The sequence below is a fragment of the Mchenga conophoros genome, linkage group LG7 (assembly GCF_057382185.1).
Source record: "Mchenga conophoros isolate Kocher_MC1m ecotype Shallow Benthic linkage group LG7, M_conophoros_male_GT1.1, whole genome shotgun sequence".
In the NCBI taxonomy this organism is placed as follows: Eukaryota; Metazoa; Chordata; class Actinopteri; order Cichliformes; family Cichlidae; genus Mchenga; species Mchenga conophoros.
The window spans coordinates 5,259,344-5,277,750 of record NC_140532.1 but is presented as its reverse complement, the minus strand read 5'-3'; the positions used below and the strand labels follow the sequence as shown (position 1 = coordinate 5,277,750).

The 18,407-nt window shown below is 41.8% G+C and overlaps 1 protein-coding gene across 1 annotated transcript in view; it reads left to right on the top strand.

The window, feature by feature from the left end:
- Positions 1-4,329: 4,329 nt before the first annotated feature.
- Positions 4,330-18,407, top strand: part of mob2a (MOB kinase activator 2a) — a 54,517-nt gene continuing 40,439 nt past the window's right edge. The window contains exon 1 of the mRNA XM_085281691.1: positions 4,330-4,998. Coding sequence (XP_085137817.1) covers positions 4,982-4,998 — 17 coding nt within the window. The 5' untranslated portion in view covers positions 4,330-4,981. The remainder of the gene's footprint in view (positions 4,999-18,407) is intronic.

Here is an 18,407-nt window from a genome sequence, read left to right as displayed (position 1 = left end):
CATTTTCCCACAGAGCACATCTCTGGCTGTGTCTCTGAAGTCAAGCTGCAGGTCATACCCTTGAAAGAGGTAAACATGGTTCACTGAACACCTGAGGTCACTGCAGACTGAGGTTCATTCACAGTGGTATGCTGAAGTATTGTCGTGAATTTTACAATGGCAGTGTGTTTTAAACATGGTTTATGTTTCTGTTCATTTTGCATTAAAGGAGACGGTGCACATTAGTTAACATTAACTCTTGGTTAAATCATGTAACTGTGCAAGATTTAGCAGTACAGGCTAACTTTCAGGAGCATGTTGCTGGCAGGCTGGCATTTGTATATGACTAATAAATAGCGCATTCATGGAGTCATGTGAAAACAACATGTTTTTCACTGTGTTTCCTCAATGACACAGCAGCTTATAGAATCACCTTTAGCAGTAATAACTTAGAGTAATTGTTTTCTTTATGACTTTATCAGTCTCTCATATCTTTATGGAGGAAGTTGGGCCCATTCTGCTTTACAATGTTGCTTCAGTTCACTGACATTTGTGGGCATTTGTTTGTGCGTAGCTCTCTTAAGTTCCACAGCATTTCAGTCAGTCTTAGGTCTGGACATCAGCTGGGCATTGCAGCATCTTGATTCTTTTCTTTGTCAGTCATTCTGTTGTGAATTTGCTGCTGTGCTTGGGATTGTTGTCCTGTTGCATGACCCCATTTGAAACATGCTTTATCTCTCAGATGAATGGCCTCACTTTGCCATACAGAGGAGTTTATGGTCGACTCAAGGTGCGTGCAAGGTGCCCAAGTCCCGTGGCTGGGACACAAAGTCACATGCACACCAATACAAAAGGGTACACAAGTAGCCAAAACACTAGTTTACACAACTTGAGATTATGACATGTTTGATTATTCAGTAACCAGTGTTTTGGATTTAGAAAATGATTTGAGAGTTGTTGATATTCCAGGTAAGTGCTGCTCGATAAGCAAAGCCTGATGGCCAAAAGCTATTTTCTTAAAAGGTATTTTACAGTTCCCTCTAGAAAACACTCTTTATATGTGTGGGTGTGTGTTTTTTTTTTTTTAATGAACTGAAGAAGAAGAGGATGGGGCATACTGTAAAGAATATCTGCAAATGTTTCCCCAGTTCAAAAAACTGTTTTTGGCAAAAATATAGCTTAAAATGTGACTTTAAAAAAATCGAATGTCTCTTCTGCTGCATTGCACAGATTAAGTATTAATCTTTTTTTTTTTGGTGCCTGTCCCGTTTTGTTCTTTAGCCATCAGAATTATTATCTGAAGGCAAAGAAAGATGCCCAACAGATTTACTTTACCAAGTGGATCATCACAGCCTTGCCATATTGGTCCAATTGGTTGACCTTTGTTATTATTATTTATTTATTTTATTTTCAGTAGTTACAGATGGGACAGACATGACTGGGGAAGGAGGCTGAAAGAAAGAAAGAAAGAAAGAAAGAAAGAAAGAAAGAAAGAAAGAAAGAAAGAAAGAAAGAAAGAAAGAAAGAAAGAAAGAAAGAAAGAAAGAAAGCGGAGGAATAAAAAGAGGGGAGGGGAAGAAAAAAATCAGCTGGATCACCTGCTGAGAAAAAAAGAAGAGAAAACAAGCAAGAAAGAGAGCAACATAATAAACACAACACCATCGCAATAATCTAGCTAAGTGTAAATAACAGTAAATACTAAATATTGAATGTTGTTGGGCAGCACGCAAGACCGACAGCGCACAATGTGCTTTGAGGTAGCAGCCAAGAAAGGTGAAGTTTGTGTCTGTGAGCACCTGTGTGTGTGTACACCTGTGTGCACACCTGGGTGGATAAGCGCGCTTGTATTCAAAAGGTTTCTCCATGTAATGATCTGCTGGGGGGCGTGTGGGGAGCCATAGCCCCGTCCCCCAGGTCATGAAGCAGACATGAAGGAGATCCAGGCCCCAGACATCCAGAGGCCCCTGAGTGTGAGAGCCACTCCTGGGAAGAACTTAGGAGAGCCCCAGTGAACTTTAATTAATTAATTAAAACAGGCTGGATGTGAACCAGATACACCAAACATTTAGAACAGATATTTTGACTACATAAGCATTTCCCTATGAATTTCCCTATAAAAGTGCACGCATGATATCATTTGTTCAGTTTATAATAATTAGCATGAGATCCCAGTACTTTCTCCCCAGTTAACTGAAGGCAACCTGGATTTTGTGTCTTATTCTGCAAACAATGACACAATATTTTGGAAAATTCATAGGATAATCCAGAGTTTTGGAAGCGTTTATAAGGAATTGTCCAGCGTGACAGAAGTATTGTGTATCTCTAGAAATTAAGCTTTGAAAAGGCAAGTCTGGTGCATGTTTAAAAGAGACTTCCTCTCTGTGTCGTGCTTGTGCTTTGTGTTGCTAACAATCCCAAACCCTGGATCAGCTGATTCCAAACTGTAGCATCAACAAGCATCCCACACCTCCCTCGCGTGGCCTTCAATGGAATTACACGAGTTTTCAGCTTTTTGTCAATCAATTCAGAAACCCCGCCCCACACTGAATCGATTGGTGGCCAGCTGGACGCTGGAGCGTCAACGAACCAATCGTGTGGATCTGCCTGCTGTTAACAGGGCTCCTGTTCTGAATGCCCTCTCTGTCGCCTGTTTGATACTGTTATTTATAGACGCCCGAGGATGCATAGTGGAGCATGACAGAGGAAAGGAAGGAATAGGAAGCAAAGGGAGGCTGATACAGACGGAGGAGGAGGATGAGGAGGGGGGAGTTAAGGGCTGATGATGGCTATACGTCTTGCTCTAATGATGTCTGAGATAGGAAGCAGTAGGGCTGCAGTCCTTTTTACAGAGCAAAGTACATATTGATCTATTTTTTTCTCTCCAAAATGCATCTGTCTGATCGATGCTTTTCTTTAAGAGGAAAATGGTGGGGAAAGAATGAGAACAAACTGACTAAGGAAAAGCTAGTGAAGGGGAAAGTCTGGTGCATGGTGAACTATAATGAAATATATATCGTGTTATAAGACAAGCAAGTTTAAAATGGCAATAAACTACAACTGTGCAAAACAAAACTGCTCGGTAAATAACAATTACTGTTATTCTAATTAAATATATTTGACCCAATTCTTTGAAACTGGAATAAAAATAAATAAAATGAGTTTTCCAAATAATTTAAAAACAGAGAACAGGAGTTATTATTCATCTATGATTTTTTTTTAGACTTCGGGTCTTTAGAGTGCTAACAACTGAAATATCACTATAGACATAAAACACAGTTTCTCCTGTGGGAGGACAATCTGTTTCAGAGAGCTAACAGAGCTTTATAGCTAAGACCATAGCCAGTGATACACTGCTCATTACTGTAGCTGCCTGGCTGGACAGGTTCACAGTGAAAGGTTAGCATGTATTCCTATTGAGATGTATGGCCTCCAGCAGCATTTATAAGAAGAGCTCTTCTTATGTGTGTTATAACAATAAAACAGTACGGACAGAAATATTTCCCCATAGACTTTTCTGAGTTATCTAATGCTGGATAAATATCTGACCACAGATAAATGATAAGACTGATTCTTGTAAAAGAAAAAGCACCTAAACCTAGGTTTAAGCATTCAGGTATGATAACACCAACGAATAGCATTATTGGTTGTAATAATACCCAACCTACTTTTGTTGACCTGCTGGCAGCTGCATGCTTGGTAATCCAGTTTCATGACAAAGGATCTTCATTTCCAAGCTGGGTCATTTCATCTTAAACCTGCTTGACCAAAAATTCTATGTTCCAAAGTTTGGATATACATAATAGTTGTCGTGAAATTTGATGCATAGTTATATTTATATAGAGCTATTTAAATGTATTTTGTGTAACAAATACTTTTGAAGGTATTTACAAATGGTTGTCTCACAATAACTGAGAACTTAATTTTGATCTAATTATATTTTTTGTAGGTAAGTATAGCAATTTTCCCTTTAAAGAGGTGCATATATTTAACTTAATTATTTTCTCACTTATAATTAGAGTACCATCTGGAAAGTCCACAATTTTGTTCTGTAATGTTGTTTTTAGTTGTTTGGCTTGTCATCTTTGCTCAATCCAGAATTACAGTTGAATAAATGAAAAAACAAAATCGGAAATGGTTGAGCAGAAGGCCCACGCTGACTTGACATGAATCATCCAACTGGGAGTCACTAACCTAGAATAAGATGGCAAGTGTCTTGACTTTGTGTTATAACGCCCAAGCCCGCTAAGCTCCGCATCCACTGGACGGTAATTATGGCTCTAACGGCTTGCCATAGGTAATCGTTCTATTAGCGCGTGAAGGTGTTTGGTGTTGGATTTGTCTTCGTAGCGTGATCACGCCAAACCTACCGGTTTTACCCCCATTATTTTTAATTCTTCAACTACATATCCCATTGCATCTGCGCTCACACGCATTTTACGCACAAGAGACAGAGTGGGTCGGGTCTGTGTTTACTTCCGGACTCCGATTTAGACCTCGTTCAGAAAGCAGCAGCTCCAGTGAAGGTTCAGGCTGGCAGCGCAGTGGCCATACAAGGCTTCATGACAGAGGTTACCGGTCTGACCAGCGACATCCCCGTGGGCAAGTCTAACGCAGCGCTACTGAACACTGAACACACCGCGACGCAAGACAGACTCGAACTGCCGCTCTCCTCGCCTTCGTGCTCAAAGTCACTCAATGCTTCAGTCCCGCTACCAGCTAACAGACTGATCCGACTGTGTTCCTGCCGCTTCATGATCCGAGCTAACTGGGGGATCAAAACAAGAACAATCGCTTGAAGTTCAAGCGGCGTTTGCGTTTGACCGGCCGGGATCCATCGACTGGGAGAGACGCGGGCCCCGTGGGGAAAGAGCAACAGGACTCGGGGGGCCAGTCAGCTAGTGTAGCGAGGGTGGTGGCTGGATAAACTAGGGGGTTGCCTCCAGCTCCTGGTGGATTTATCCCCTGCCAGCTAACATTAGCTAAGCTAGCCACAAACAGCACCATGGATTGGTTAATGGGGTGAGTACAGACAGCTAACTTGCATAGCTATAGCATCCTCTCTTATATGACAGGTCAGCTGCGCAGTCTTTCTGATGCTGCCTGCAAATTCACTTCTCTGCAGCTGATACCACTGGAGTCGGCGTTATGCAGGTGCACTGTCGTGTTCAACAGTGTTAAATTCTCGCTTTAATCTGTGTGTAAACGGTTGGCGTGTTGCTTAGCTTAGCTTCGCTCCGACGAGGCTAGCAAAGCTGGCAACGGTTAACCGGCCTCATGATAGCGTTACCCAGGGCCAGGTGGTATTTTTCGGCATCTCTTCGGGCCGCAGATTACTAGCCAAGGATGGCAGCTCCCGGAGTAGGTCGTGATAATATTGCTATACATGGCAGTTTACTGGACGGTGACCTCATCGCTGAGGTGATGGACTTTAGGTTAGCGGCTTGTCAGCGCTGCTAACGCGGCTATGAGCGGTTTCCCTTATTTCCCAGCGCAAGGTGCGCTGGTCGCTTTGACGGAGGGGAACCGCTGCTAGCAGTCGTGCTAACTTATCTAATGTGCAACCTTTGAGGCACAGCAGAGGTTCTGGTGTCAGAGAGAAAGCTCACCGATGGAGAATGTGTGTGCACCGTGCACATCTTGAAGCACAGCGTGTATGTTTTTGTCAGCGAAGTGAAGCGCGCAGTTTTCTGCCTTGGTGTAGCGGTTGACACCTGACAGAGGTTGGTGATGCTGTGTAAGCTGCGTTATTTTTAGCTCGAGGCTGCACAAGTCATGAGTTTTGAGTGAAAGCTCGTGATAGGGACTGCATTTATCAGCCTCGGTGACGATACCTGCTATACAACCAAAGTTCAAAGCCACGATCGGTGTGCTCGGGCTTAACATTTGAAATCAGTGGAAGCGACGGAGTAACTTTCCAAACCCTGACAGCCCAGAGCATTGTTGTAGACTTCGGATTTGCTATGCAAACTCTTAAGACACTGGATTGTCTGGTCTCGTTTGTCTCCAATCAAAGTAGGGCGTCAGAGACGTTGCACTCCAAGGTGCGTTTGCAAGTTGAAATCCAAACCTGAAATGTGAAATAAAAACTCGGTGTCATCATATACACAAATGGCTCGGGCTTAAACATTGATCAGGTTATTGCTTTTGCTTACAGTTTATCATTGTTGGCTTGCTGCAGCACTTTAAAAGCACATCAGGGATGAGGAAGGGTGGAGGCCCGTTCTTAGGGGAGTTTCTACATGTCTGCTCAGTTTTTTCTGGTAGATAACAATGCTGCAAGTCTGTTCCCTGAGCTCGATGTAGGCTGACTGTTAGCTCTGTAAAGACAGTTAACTTGTTGTCCAAGACAGTCTGCTCATAAGTCATAATCTCAGGCTTTATCAATTGTGCCCAGGCATGCTTTCCAGTAACTTAAAAAAACAACAAAGAAAACCGGGTTGCTTGTTAGACATCAGGCAGTATTGGTAAATAACACATTTGCTCCTGAGTGGCCTGTTTGATATTTTATGCAGGTTTTCCATGCATGGTCTGCTTTGCATAAAGAGCATTTGACTGCTTTGGTAGACACGGGTTTCTTGTAGTCATTGTTTAACTTGTGTTTTTCCCCTCCCTATGACACTGGTTTTCCTGGTTTCACTAACTGGTTCTTGCAGTAACTTGTCTTAAATAACATCAGCTCTCTGTTATAATTCTTTTTTTTATAGGTCCTTAACTTCTCTTCCCTTTTTCTCCCCAAAGCCATGAAATAATCATTTTTTGCCCAGACGGTGCTTTCAGACCTGAACTATTTTGCACAGCGATCTGATGTAGCTTGGTTTTAGAAGAAATGAGGAAAGTAAAGGCCTACATATAAAAGAAAAGACCTCTGCCTGTCTGTGGATGTTACTGAATGTATTTGGTGTAGTCCGTGTTCTCCAGCTGAGAAAAGTTGTAGTTGGTTCTATTTAATACATTTTTGTGTATTAAAAAACAACAACAAAGCAGATTGGCTTTGTGATAGAAGGTCATGCCTAATATCCAGTGATGGCATTTGGTCATGTTGAGAGTATGTGTTTACCTGCATGTTAAAGGAGCTCTTTGGATAGAGTGCAAATATGCAGTTAAGTTGAGCGTTTGTGATCTAAATGCATTGGAGGCCAGCAGGAACGTGTCCAGTGTGCGTCATCAACAGTATGGAGTCCATGAATTAACCAAGCGTGTAATCACTCTGAATACAAACCTGGGGTGAAGGACACCCCTGCCAAGACCAATGGAAGAATGAATTGAGAGTGTGAGCATAAGGATGATGGAAGAAGAAGATCTAGTGAAAAAGAGTGGTTGATTTGGAGAGAGGAGGAAAAAACAGGATGATCAAAAGAGATAAAGGAATAAGCGATACCTCCTTTTTTTTTTTCTTTTTTTTTTCGTTAATTAACCAGATAATGGGGAGGGTGGAAGGTGATAAGGTTGCTTTTGATAAAATGGTTGATTGTGGGATAGTTAAAAGAAATTATAAGGTGGGGGAAGGGAGAGTGTAGTTCATAGGAAAGATGAAGCTCTGCAGGGAATCAAATGGAGACAGATGAGAAGCCTGTGAGTGGTTGTAATGGTGAATAAAGGAGGAGATCTAGAGACAACAACATATTATGGTGGGAGACATACTCACAAGAACCAACCACTGGTTTTAGCTGAGGCTACCACCTCTTGGTATGGTGATACATACACGTACCACTTTTTAGCCTAAATCTGTTTGTTAACTAGCTGCACTCTATCTGTGTACTGTGATATTTTAGACGGAGCACATTATTTCAGAGCTGAATGACCTCATCTGTCCCTATTCAGAGTCAGACAGGATGTTAAATCACTGGAGAGATGTGCGACGCCTAAATGTGTCTTTTGCTGCTGGGTGAAATGGGTAGGCTTTGACAGATGTTTAATCCCCTTGCTTTTGAGTGATGGCTTGGTAATGCTGAACGAAGAGCGAGCGAATGGAAAGTACAGCGTCTAAGTGGAGCACTGCTTCAGGCTGCCCGATCTGAGCAAGAGTCAGACTTGTACACTTAAAAAGGCACCGTATCACCTTTGGCTAGGTATATGGGTAGTGTATCAATATCCAGCACTATGGGAGTAATGCAAGTCATGTGATAGGTTCTGGCTTTTTGTGTCTTTTTATTTTATAGATCTCAAATTTCGTCAGGTTCATATAAAAGTATTTGAACGAGAAAATTGATTATATAAAGTAATGTCTTTCTGCTATTTAGTGTATAACGTGCGATGCAGTATAAATATAACAGCACTAAGGCAGGATTCACACAGATGCTTTGCTGGCACAGTCATCATAGCAACAATAACCAATGATCACAAGGCATGGCAGCCAAGCTTCAGTCTGACTTTTCCTAAATTTTGATACCGCACCCACCTCGCACTCTAAGGATATTTTTATGACGCAGTCTGGAGGATTTGAATAAATGCGACTTGATTGGCTGACGCCTTTGCTGGCATTACAAAGTCAAACTTGTCTAAACTTCAAACATGAGCAAAACAACAGATCAGCACTCGTGAGAAGCAGGAGCACTGAAGGCTGAATCTGTGTGAATGCTGCCTAACAGCCAAAATGACCATAAAGTCAAACTGACGTCTAAAACGGTTTCGGCAAAGTCTGAACAAGCTTCCTGTACAGTTCCTGATTTCTATTATGACTTCACCCTCTGTGATGTTTTTAGCCACATTTCTTGTAGGAAGATGTTAAGCTCTAACACGATTAAGCTATTTACCTTCCTATCATCAGAATAAGGTGTTATGGTGCTTCTTGTGGCATTGTACTGAAAAATGTCAAACTTCAGGTGTGACTTGAGTCAGATTGAAATGGTTTAGTTACTATCTTTTTAAAACTGTTTAAAATGTAAAAAGAGAGTGACACTGTCAGATGATGGTAGATCGAGAAGGGGAATTCACATGAACTACTTATAGGTTGGACGTTGTCAGCAGTGGTAAACGTCTGTCTATTTGTAAAGCTCGCTTGCCACTGTGGGTCATTTCCAAAATAAGAGGTGTCTTTCTGTGTCTCTTAGTAGGTTTTTCTTTTTTTGTTGTTTTTTTTTTTTTTTTTTTTTTTTTAGTGTGATAATGCAATTTCTTAATAATTTTTTCACCTATGGCCTGAATGCACAGTTTCTCATGAGTCCATGCTGCTTTTTAGGTTTAAAAGTAGTGAGTGGGGGGATTGAAGAGGTGGGCACATGTGTCAGTTTCTAAGCCTAATCATTTTAGTGGCCGGGAATACGTTTCTGTTGCAGTGTTGGATCATATTAATAGAGTAGCAGTAATTTGGATGACTGTATATCCAGGAGGGACTTAAAAAAATAAATAAAAAATATTTATTTTAATTTTATTTGTGTTTGTGTATATATAGGTATGAAACTTTAGTTTTCTTTATCAAATATTAGTTTCTTGGGCGGGGGGATGGTTTGCATAAAACTATTGTAGCTAAATCGGCTGCAAGATTTCATCAGTTTAAATGAAGTCATGTCTTAATTTGAGCGTCAGTTACAATATAACGGAAGTTCAAACATGTAGAATAAACCAGTCGCCATGTGTTAGTCCTTATACAGCAGACTCCTATGTTTTAAAACGTTTCTAGTTTGTCTGCAAATACACCGTTAAGAACAAAAAAAAATGTGTGTATTTTAGAAAACATGCAACATGTTCAGTGTTAAATCTCTTAACTCTGTGTGCGTATCACCTGACCTGTTCATGTGGTCACGAACCGACGCTTACAAAACCTTGTGGTAGAATATCTTGGTACGGTGTCAGTACTTTCATTCTTAGCCTGCATGTTTGACTAATATCCCTTTTTACGCTTTCCACTTGCTCTGTGTGTATCTTCCCAATGGGGATTTTGTGCACTTCAACCCTGTCCTCAAGTAACCTCACCGCCTTATTTCCATCTCTGCCGCGGTGCAGGCATACACATGTAAAAACACATGCGCACGTTCTCAGCCCAGGTGGCTGCTTCCGCTGCTTGCACCACAGATGCAGTTCTGATAACAGACTGCGACAGATGAGCAGACATCATCTTAATGCAGTCACCTGCTTTTAAGGGTGGAAACTAACAACCCTGTCACTGAGTTCCTAGTATTGAGTCTTTGCTGTCTAGTGTCAGGTTTTGAATCATGTGTGCTGTTCCTTTTGTACACCGTTTGCTTACTAGGTCTAACCTGAGAGAGGTAAGCGTCAGTTCCCAGAAGTTCTTAACGTCTGTCTGTGAAGCTGTTTACTGTGCGATACATAAATCAAACAAGAGCTTCTGTTGGCTCTCTGCAGACAGCATGTAAGAGCCTTGCTCTATTAAGAATCAATGTAACGTGTCTGGCACTGAAGTTGCTTTACTACTGCACACCCACGGCAACCCAAGCCAAGGTTTTTAAGACCACGTAACGTAGCTAAATCTGCTTTAGTGTTTAACACATTACGCCCGTGTTTGTTGTAAATCCTGTATCCTGACACGTAGTTTCTCCGCAGCTCCTAACATGGAGCACAAATGACACCATGGTTAATGTCAGTTGAAAACCAACATCCTGTGACTGTATGTTTATGGTTTAATAAGAAATGTTTCTGAGTTTCTGGTAATTTGGTCAGTTTAGAACTAATCTGTCCTAGAGCTTGCACAGGAGATCTGAATGTCCCGGTCTTTAGGAGTCTAACTTTCCAAGTGTTTATATGTAAAAGCAAAAAAAACCAAACTGAAAACACAAATGTTAAAATGCCAGTAACAGTCATGTGAAAAATAGTTTTCACACAAATCTGGAAAAAGCCAAGTACTCTCTTACTGCCTTCCCGAACTAAGAGGTACTGCTAATCAAATTCTCTCAGTGAATGTGACCATCTTTTACCCCAAGGTCAGACCAAGCGATGTTCAGAGAAAAATCTCAAGTGACATACCTGTGAGACTTGACAGGCCTCAGTTACCAGGTTAAATGTTAAATTATAAGGACTGAACTAGTATAGCTTTTATTTTAGAAGGGTGGCCTCTCTAAAAAGAGCATCCTGGCAAGTCATGCATATGCAAGCTGGACCTGAACCACAACCACAAGATTCAGGAACAGTGTCTTTTGGACAGATTAGAACAAAGTGGAGATGTGTGGCCATAATGCTCATATTAGGCAAAAACTAAACTCAACATATCAGCACAAATGCCTCAAAGCAACTGTCAAGCATGGTGGTGGAGAGGTGATGGTATGGGCTTGTTTTGCAAGACTGAGTTCCTCTATATACCGAACTATAAAGTCCACCAGCTAAAGCTAGGTCATGAAATACGATGAGGACCCCAAGCACAGCTGCAGATCTACTGTAGAATGGCTGAAACGAAAAGAATCAAGGCATTGCAATGATTGAAATGTTATTGGAGCTTCAGTGAGCAATATGAGAGCGTTAATAACGACATACAAAAAAGTGATTGCTTCAAGATATCGCTATTAAAGGTGATTAAACAAGCTGCTTACTCAGGGTGGGAACTTTGTTTCCCAAGCACCAGATTGCCTGTGAATTGCATCAGATTATTATATCAATATTTAATATTAATCAGTACTAATTTCTAGTTTTCCAATAATTGTTTTATGCGCCTCACATTAATTCTGCGCTGCTTTAGTGACGCGAGGGCCCATTCCCGGGGTTCAACGTCAGGCTTGAGGTTATTCTACCATGATGTGCCTCCGTTTCTGAGGTTTGTTTACTCCCCACAAAGGACTCTGTAGTCACTTTCAACCCTTTAACACACTCTGTCTTCTACTCCCTCCCTCCCCCCCTTACTCGCGCTTGCTCTCTGGACACTGACATGCAGAGACGTTTTCGTGCTTGACTGCTGCCTGAGCTGGACTGTGCAGCCACATAGAGCAACGCAGCCTTGGTAATGTTTTTGAGAAATGTTTTAAACTAGTAAAAGCTAGTGGAGGGGTAGGAGGAACGCCTAGATGCTGAGTAATGTTGTACAAGCGCTATCATGCTTTATTTTTTTTTGTTGCTTTTTTTTGTGGGCTTGCCTCGTGTGGGGAAAGAGAAAGGAAAACAGTGTAAGGGCAAAGCAGAGCTGGAGGGGCAGAGTCAAAACAAACAAGTCCTCATCTTGCCTCTGATATCGGCTCCCTTCTTCAAGGCTGTACCATTATTTTGCGACAGCGGTGCCAGGTCCCTCCTATTCCTCAGACACACCATCAGAGTCGAGCTGTTATAGTTCAGAGTTGTCAATGACATCAAGTTTCACAGAAAGCTGACACCTAGAGCATGCAGGATTAACAGTGGTCGTAGAGATGCAGGTGTTCTGCACTTATAAGATGATCATTTTCACATTGGTTAAAATTGTGGGCGATCATTTTTGAGAACCATCCTAAACCAGTTGGTGTCCAATTAAATCTTAAATGAGGTTTCTGTATCTTAGTGTTCCAGGATATCAGTGTGCATCATTCAGGGTGATATAAAGGCACTATTGAAAGTGAATGAATGAATCTGATACCAGGATGACTCTGCAGTTTGCCTTTCACTGAATATGCATAAGTGGATGAAGTGGATAATGAAGAATCCAAATGCATGCATGGTTGTATTAAGCACTTTCACGAGCACTTGAGATGGAAACTCTTGCTAAGTGTGGTAGGCTTTGTTTTTCTTCTCCCCTTTTTGCCAATATATTTGAGTGAAGATGAGCTTTCAAAAGCCTCAGGGCAGTGCATGCTCTGAGTGCACTGCAACTAAATACTGCGATAGATTGAGAGGCTGCAAATGAAACCCAGCTCTGAGTACCTGGAGCTGGATGCGCATGTGAAGCTTCTCCACCCACTCACATGGGTTCTGACCTGTTCAAAAGCTTGAACAGACTGTGTTTCACAGTGTCAACTACACTGGTTGGTAACATTTAACCAGCATATTACACTGGTTTAAGAGGCCATATGTTTCGATGTGTTTACAGTCTGTAAAATGAATTTGTTGCTGCTTTGAATGTGGAGATGTTCTCAGCTGGGCTGCACTGTTCAGCTTCTGGCATGGTTGTGTGTGTGTTTGTGTGCATGTATGTGTGTGTTTTGCCTCTGTTTCACTTGGCAGGGGAGTGGCACCACGCTGCGACTGTGTTTACTCTTTCATAACGCTCTGGGCAGCTCTGCCCAGCACACACCACTGGCGCTGCCAACAAATGGAGAGAGGGAGACGAGGAAAAACACTGGCAGCAGGCAGGAACCGTCATAGCTGATCAGCTGCTCTCTCACTCTCACCCCTTCCACCTCTTGGTATTGGTCACATCAGGACATTTTCCTCTCACATGCTTAATTACAGAGCTGACTTCAGTATGCAGATCCCAAACTTGACTCGCTCTTCTTGTAGCTGAACTGCCTGCCACAGGCCTCGGAGCAGCTACTGTTCTGTCAGAGAGCATCGCAGTCATGGGCCGCTGTTGGCTACAACTGTCTTAAGATCATCTAAGATAAGTTGAACATCCTGCAGCAGATTTTTAGTAGTTGTTGTTGTTGTTGCTATCCACCCACACTGAATGCCGCAAAGAACAGTTCTGCTGCAAGTTTGGCTATAAGATGCATTTAATGACATCTTTCTTATTTAAGAAGATATATTCTTTCTCTCTATATGTTTCTTTTCTGTTTATTGGGTTAAATATAATTCTGTTTTTCTAAATTAGAATGTCAGAGATTAATCATATGACCGTTTTGTTCATAAACTAATTAAAGTGCCACAATTTCAATAGGCACGCACATTTTCTGTGTGAGCGTACAAGTCTCATTACACTACTGAGTCACAGAGAAGTTCTGAATCTATTAATAAGCCTCAGAGAACTTGAGCTACTGATACATGTCCACTTGTTCAATGCCATAAACTATATATACGAGATGGATGTAGCCCCACTGCAATGTCACCTAGTGACTTGTGAATCTTTGAGATGAGTGTTTTGGCCATGACTGCCTTGTCTTTTTGAAAGCGGGCGCCTCTAACGAGGGTTATATCTGTCTGAGAAACCAAAGGCTGTTGTATACTCATAGAATAGTATGCTTTAGAGCAGGTCTGTCTTGTAGCATTCCCTGGTTTATTGGTATTTTTGATTGCAGTGGGGACCAGAATTGGCTTTGTTTTATTCGGTAAGACTTGAATCTACCAACTGAAGCCATAAAGTCACGAGTAAAGTGTTTCCTGAGGTCATGGCCAAACTGAGGAATGTAGTCTTGCAGAATGCTCTGTTAGATATGGCACAGGAAACCTGACATACATAGTTATCATCTGAAACAAAACCGGCTGAGTCTTTCCAGAAGTTGAATAGCTAGATAAGAAACCAAAAAGATTAACAATATAATTTCCAAGATCTGGCTAATAAGAGTTGAGATGTGCTACCTAAGGAAATATGAATTAAATACACCAGAGGAAAAGGAAGACAGAGGTAGATGATAAGGAGGAGAACAGCATGAGACTTTTTTTTTTTTGTAAAGTGAGGGAAGGAGGAATGCGATAGAGACGCCTAGGCAATAGGTTGAGATATTCAGATAAATGGGAAGCGGCAACGTGGGGCAGGGAGGTAGATTAGAAACAGCAGAGCTCTTAAATGGAGGACGAAGAAGGAGATTTAACAGCAGGGGCCAGGCTGCAAATGACAGAAGGAGAAATGCAGTTTGGAACTCTGTGCAGGTCAGAAATGGGGAAAAATGCACCAGAAGGACTGAGGAGTCCAAATGCATAGTATTTCTCCTGTGGATCCTTAACCTCCTGCTTTGATTCCCAAAACTGTGAAGACCAAGATTTGAGTGTTTCTGCAGCAGAACTCTAGAGTCTCATTCAGCTAATCAGGTTTCATTTGTCTTGGAGGAGGAAGGATTTAATTCTGGCTGATTTTTATTTATTTTTTATGTGGTCGGCACCCTCGGGCGAGGTTTCAGCTGAGCAGTTAGCTGCTAAATCTGTACAGAGCCGGTGGGCTACTGGCGTTGATGTAAGCTAGCTAGGTTTGTCCTTGGTGGCTGAAGCTAGACCGCTAGGCTGGTTTGAACTATAATTGGATTAGAGATCTCCGTGTTGCATCAGGCAGGGTAAGCCGAGTAAACACACTCACTCGCGCTCTCTCTCTCTCTCCCTCTTTCTCCAAAGCACACATGCCCGCCTCAGGGAATCATCTCAAGGCTGTACTCCTCTGCTGCCACATGTTTTTTCTCCAACACTTTCGTCTTTCCTCAGCATCCCACTATTTGTTTTTTATCCCCCTTTAATCAGTGGCCCGTCCACTCCCACTGGCTGTAAAGGTGAATGCGGATGTGTGTTCTTGTGTATGTGCACATTGGTGCCTGGCACAGGAAGGATGTGGATGTTTCCAGTGCCACGGATACCAAGTGGGATTACATGGGTTACATTTACTATTTACCATTTGTGGTGGGACAATAAATCACAAAAACAGAAAGGGAAGTCATGTGTTGATACTAATGTGAGATCTCATAGGAACATGGCAGATGTGAATATAAAGCTGCCCTAAATGGAGAAGGAAGTGAGAAAGCTAATCTTAACTTTTCTTGTTTTTTTCCCTTTGTCTTTACAAAAAAACAAAAAAACCTTCCTGTTTGGTAGTTTGGACAGGAAATAAAAGATGATGTCATGTGCCTCTCAACCAAATGGTGTGCAAAGGCTTAATTTGTAATTGGTGTCTTGGACTTTTCCCAGAACTGATTTCTTTAAACTCAGTTAGATGTTAACTGGAAACAGTTTGGCGCCTTGTTCCATTTGTCTGTCCCGCTTGGTGGCTCGCTCAGATCATAAAAGTGTCACATTTGAATAAACGAGTAAAGGAAATGTAACTTATCAGTAAACACTGGACAATTTTTCAACAGTTCAAGTACCAGGAAATGAAATGATACAATTGTCTAGATGAAAAATGGACTTTACTGCATGTGACCTGTAATAGAAACTGTGACTACAAAGATTTGTTTTAATTTATTTTTTCAGGTTAGTTGGCAAAGTTTTAGTTGCTGGCATCAGTGAAGAAACAAAACTTCAGTCAGAGCTTTTTGCTCTTTTTATATGTGTGCATGTCTGTGCATTAACATTCATACAGCACACATTGAAGCAGTTGGGGTGAGAAATTAACAGTGGAGAGACAGTGTGTAAGATTAGAGGGAGACTGTGACAGGCCAACACCAGCAGCCATATATTTGCTATGTGTAACTGACAGCTTTGATCTGCCCATATGGCCTGTACATATCTTTAACTTGTGAGTCAGAAATCAAATGTCACACTGACAGAGATGGAGGGAGGGGAGAAGACTCATGCTCTGATGTGGGATGACACAGGGTAGTACATGCAAAACATCCACCCACAACCAGTATCATCCTTCCCCACCTATCAGTATGGAAAATATCAGTAGCAGCAGTTTAGATTTCCAGATTTCATTAAACTGGTTTATAATGTGTATCTCCACAGGATTCCCTTCTTTTTCCTGTAGGACAATCGACATGCCTGCATCTACAAACCTAATTGTGTTGTGGACAGGGTGCCAAACATGAGTGTGTGAGGCTGTGAACTTGTTAGCTTGAATCTAAAAAAGGATGTGGAGGAGGAGGGAGATGTTTTTGAGGGAAGAGTTTGACTTGGAATGAAGGCAAAGGGAGATAACGGAGAGGGAGCTGGTGTTCGGGGTCGTCCAATTTCCGCTGCAGGGTTGGGGTCACTCTGTGGAAGCTGCTGACACGGCCTCCCAGGAGCAGGGCTGAAAAGCTCAAAGCTGGACAAAATACAAGAAACACAAGGCACACAACAAAGTATTTGACCCTTGAGGCGGTGTTTAGTGTAAACACGGATAAGTCTGATCATCTGAGTGTTTGCAGAGAACCACACTGGGGAACGTGCTCTGTCCATGCTCTTCGCACACACACAACATTGCACTTCATTATAACATAGTCATGCCCGTGGTCTTGCATACCGTGTCACAACACTAATCTTCATCTTCTCTAGTGTTTGTTAACGGTTGACCTGTTAAACATGACCTTTCTTAAAGCCTTTCTAATCCCAGGTGGTCTCTGAGCTGGGTGATAAATGACAACACTGAGCCAACAGCTTGTTAGCACAGGGAGCTAGGTTACAAGTTTGCTGTGCAGAAGACTGGCTGTGAATACAGGGTATTATGAGGCACAGGGGGTTCAGGAGCAGCTCACTTTGCCACAGTTTAATCCAGGAAGCCATGCTCCGACTTCATCTGTCGACACCAGATTTAACATTTTAAAACTTCCAATATGGGAGGCTACAACGTAACCTTTTTCCCTGCCTATAAAAAGTTATTTTTAATTGCATAGTTTGATTAAATGCAAATTTTACAAACTTCCAAAAATATTTTGCCACAGATGTGAAACTCTTAAAATACTATTCCCTAATATGTGACAAAGGTCTAGACGAGAAAATATTGAACAAAAGGCTTAAAGTTCAAAATAAGTAAAGCAGAAAAACGGGAGATGTGAGTCTGTTCTTTCTTCTTCTTGCTTCTGGTCTCATCCGTCATCCACACTTTCTGATTTTCTGGTTGCTGTCTAACCCCTACTTCCATCAGTAACTGCCTCGCACTAGGAGTCGAGGTGGACTGAGTCATATATCAGGGGGAGTGTGCGGAGCAGAGCAGGCTACGAGAGATTAGAGGTGAGAGGAGTGTGCTGCTGATTTATTACCATCCGTTAGCTGGTTAAAAGAGGCTAAGTGAGCCAGTCGGCTCAGGGAGGTGAGATGGAAGAGATTAGCCTACATAAAGAGTGATGGAGGGAGATCTGTGACGCGAGCCAGTGACTCCCGAACTCCTCTCTCTTGTATACTCTTTATTCTCCCTCATTCCTTCTGCGCTACTCTTTATCTTCTTCAGCCACACTTCCTCCCCATGAGTATGCCATGTCTTTGTAAAGCACCAATACCAGTAGCTGCCTGTTTGAGAAGTGATTAATGACGTTCTCTGCATTTTTAAATCATTATGCAAACAGTGACAGTGACAGTGCTGCTTTTCTTGCATGCAGGCTTGGTCACATATAAATCACATGTTAAAACTTCTTGTGTTTAAAATGCTGGTAAAATACGTTTGACGCAGCAGTGGGGGAGGTGGTAAATGGCTTGCACCATGGAAAATTTACACCACATGTTATTTACAAAACCAGACATTTATTAATAAATTAACTAATTAGCACTAGGAAGCAGTGGGGGGCAAAGTAAATCAGAGTGCTATTGAGTTCATTATTGAAATTGAATAGTAATGAAACGACACATTCTGACAGGAGGTTGAAGGAACTAAATGCATCATTTCTGCATTATGCCTTTTTTAGGCTATTTTTTTCTGTCTTTCAGTTACAGATATTGAGAAGTACTGACAAAAACAACCCGTTGTGATAGCACTGTATAATAGGGCTGCTCGATTATGGCAAAAATGATAATCACAATTATTTTCACTG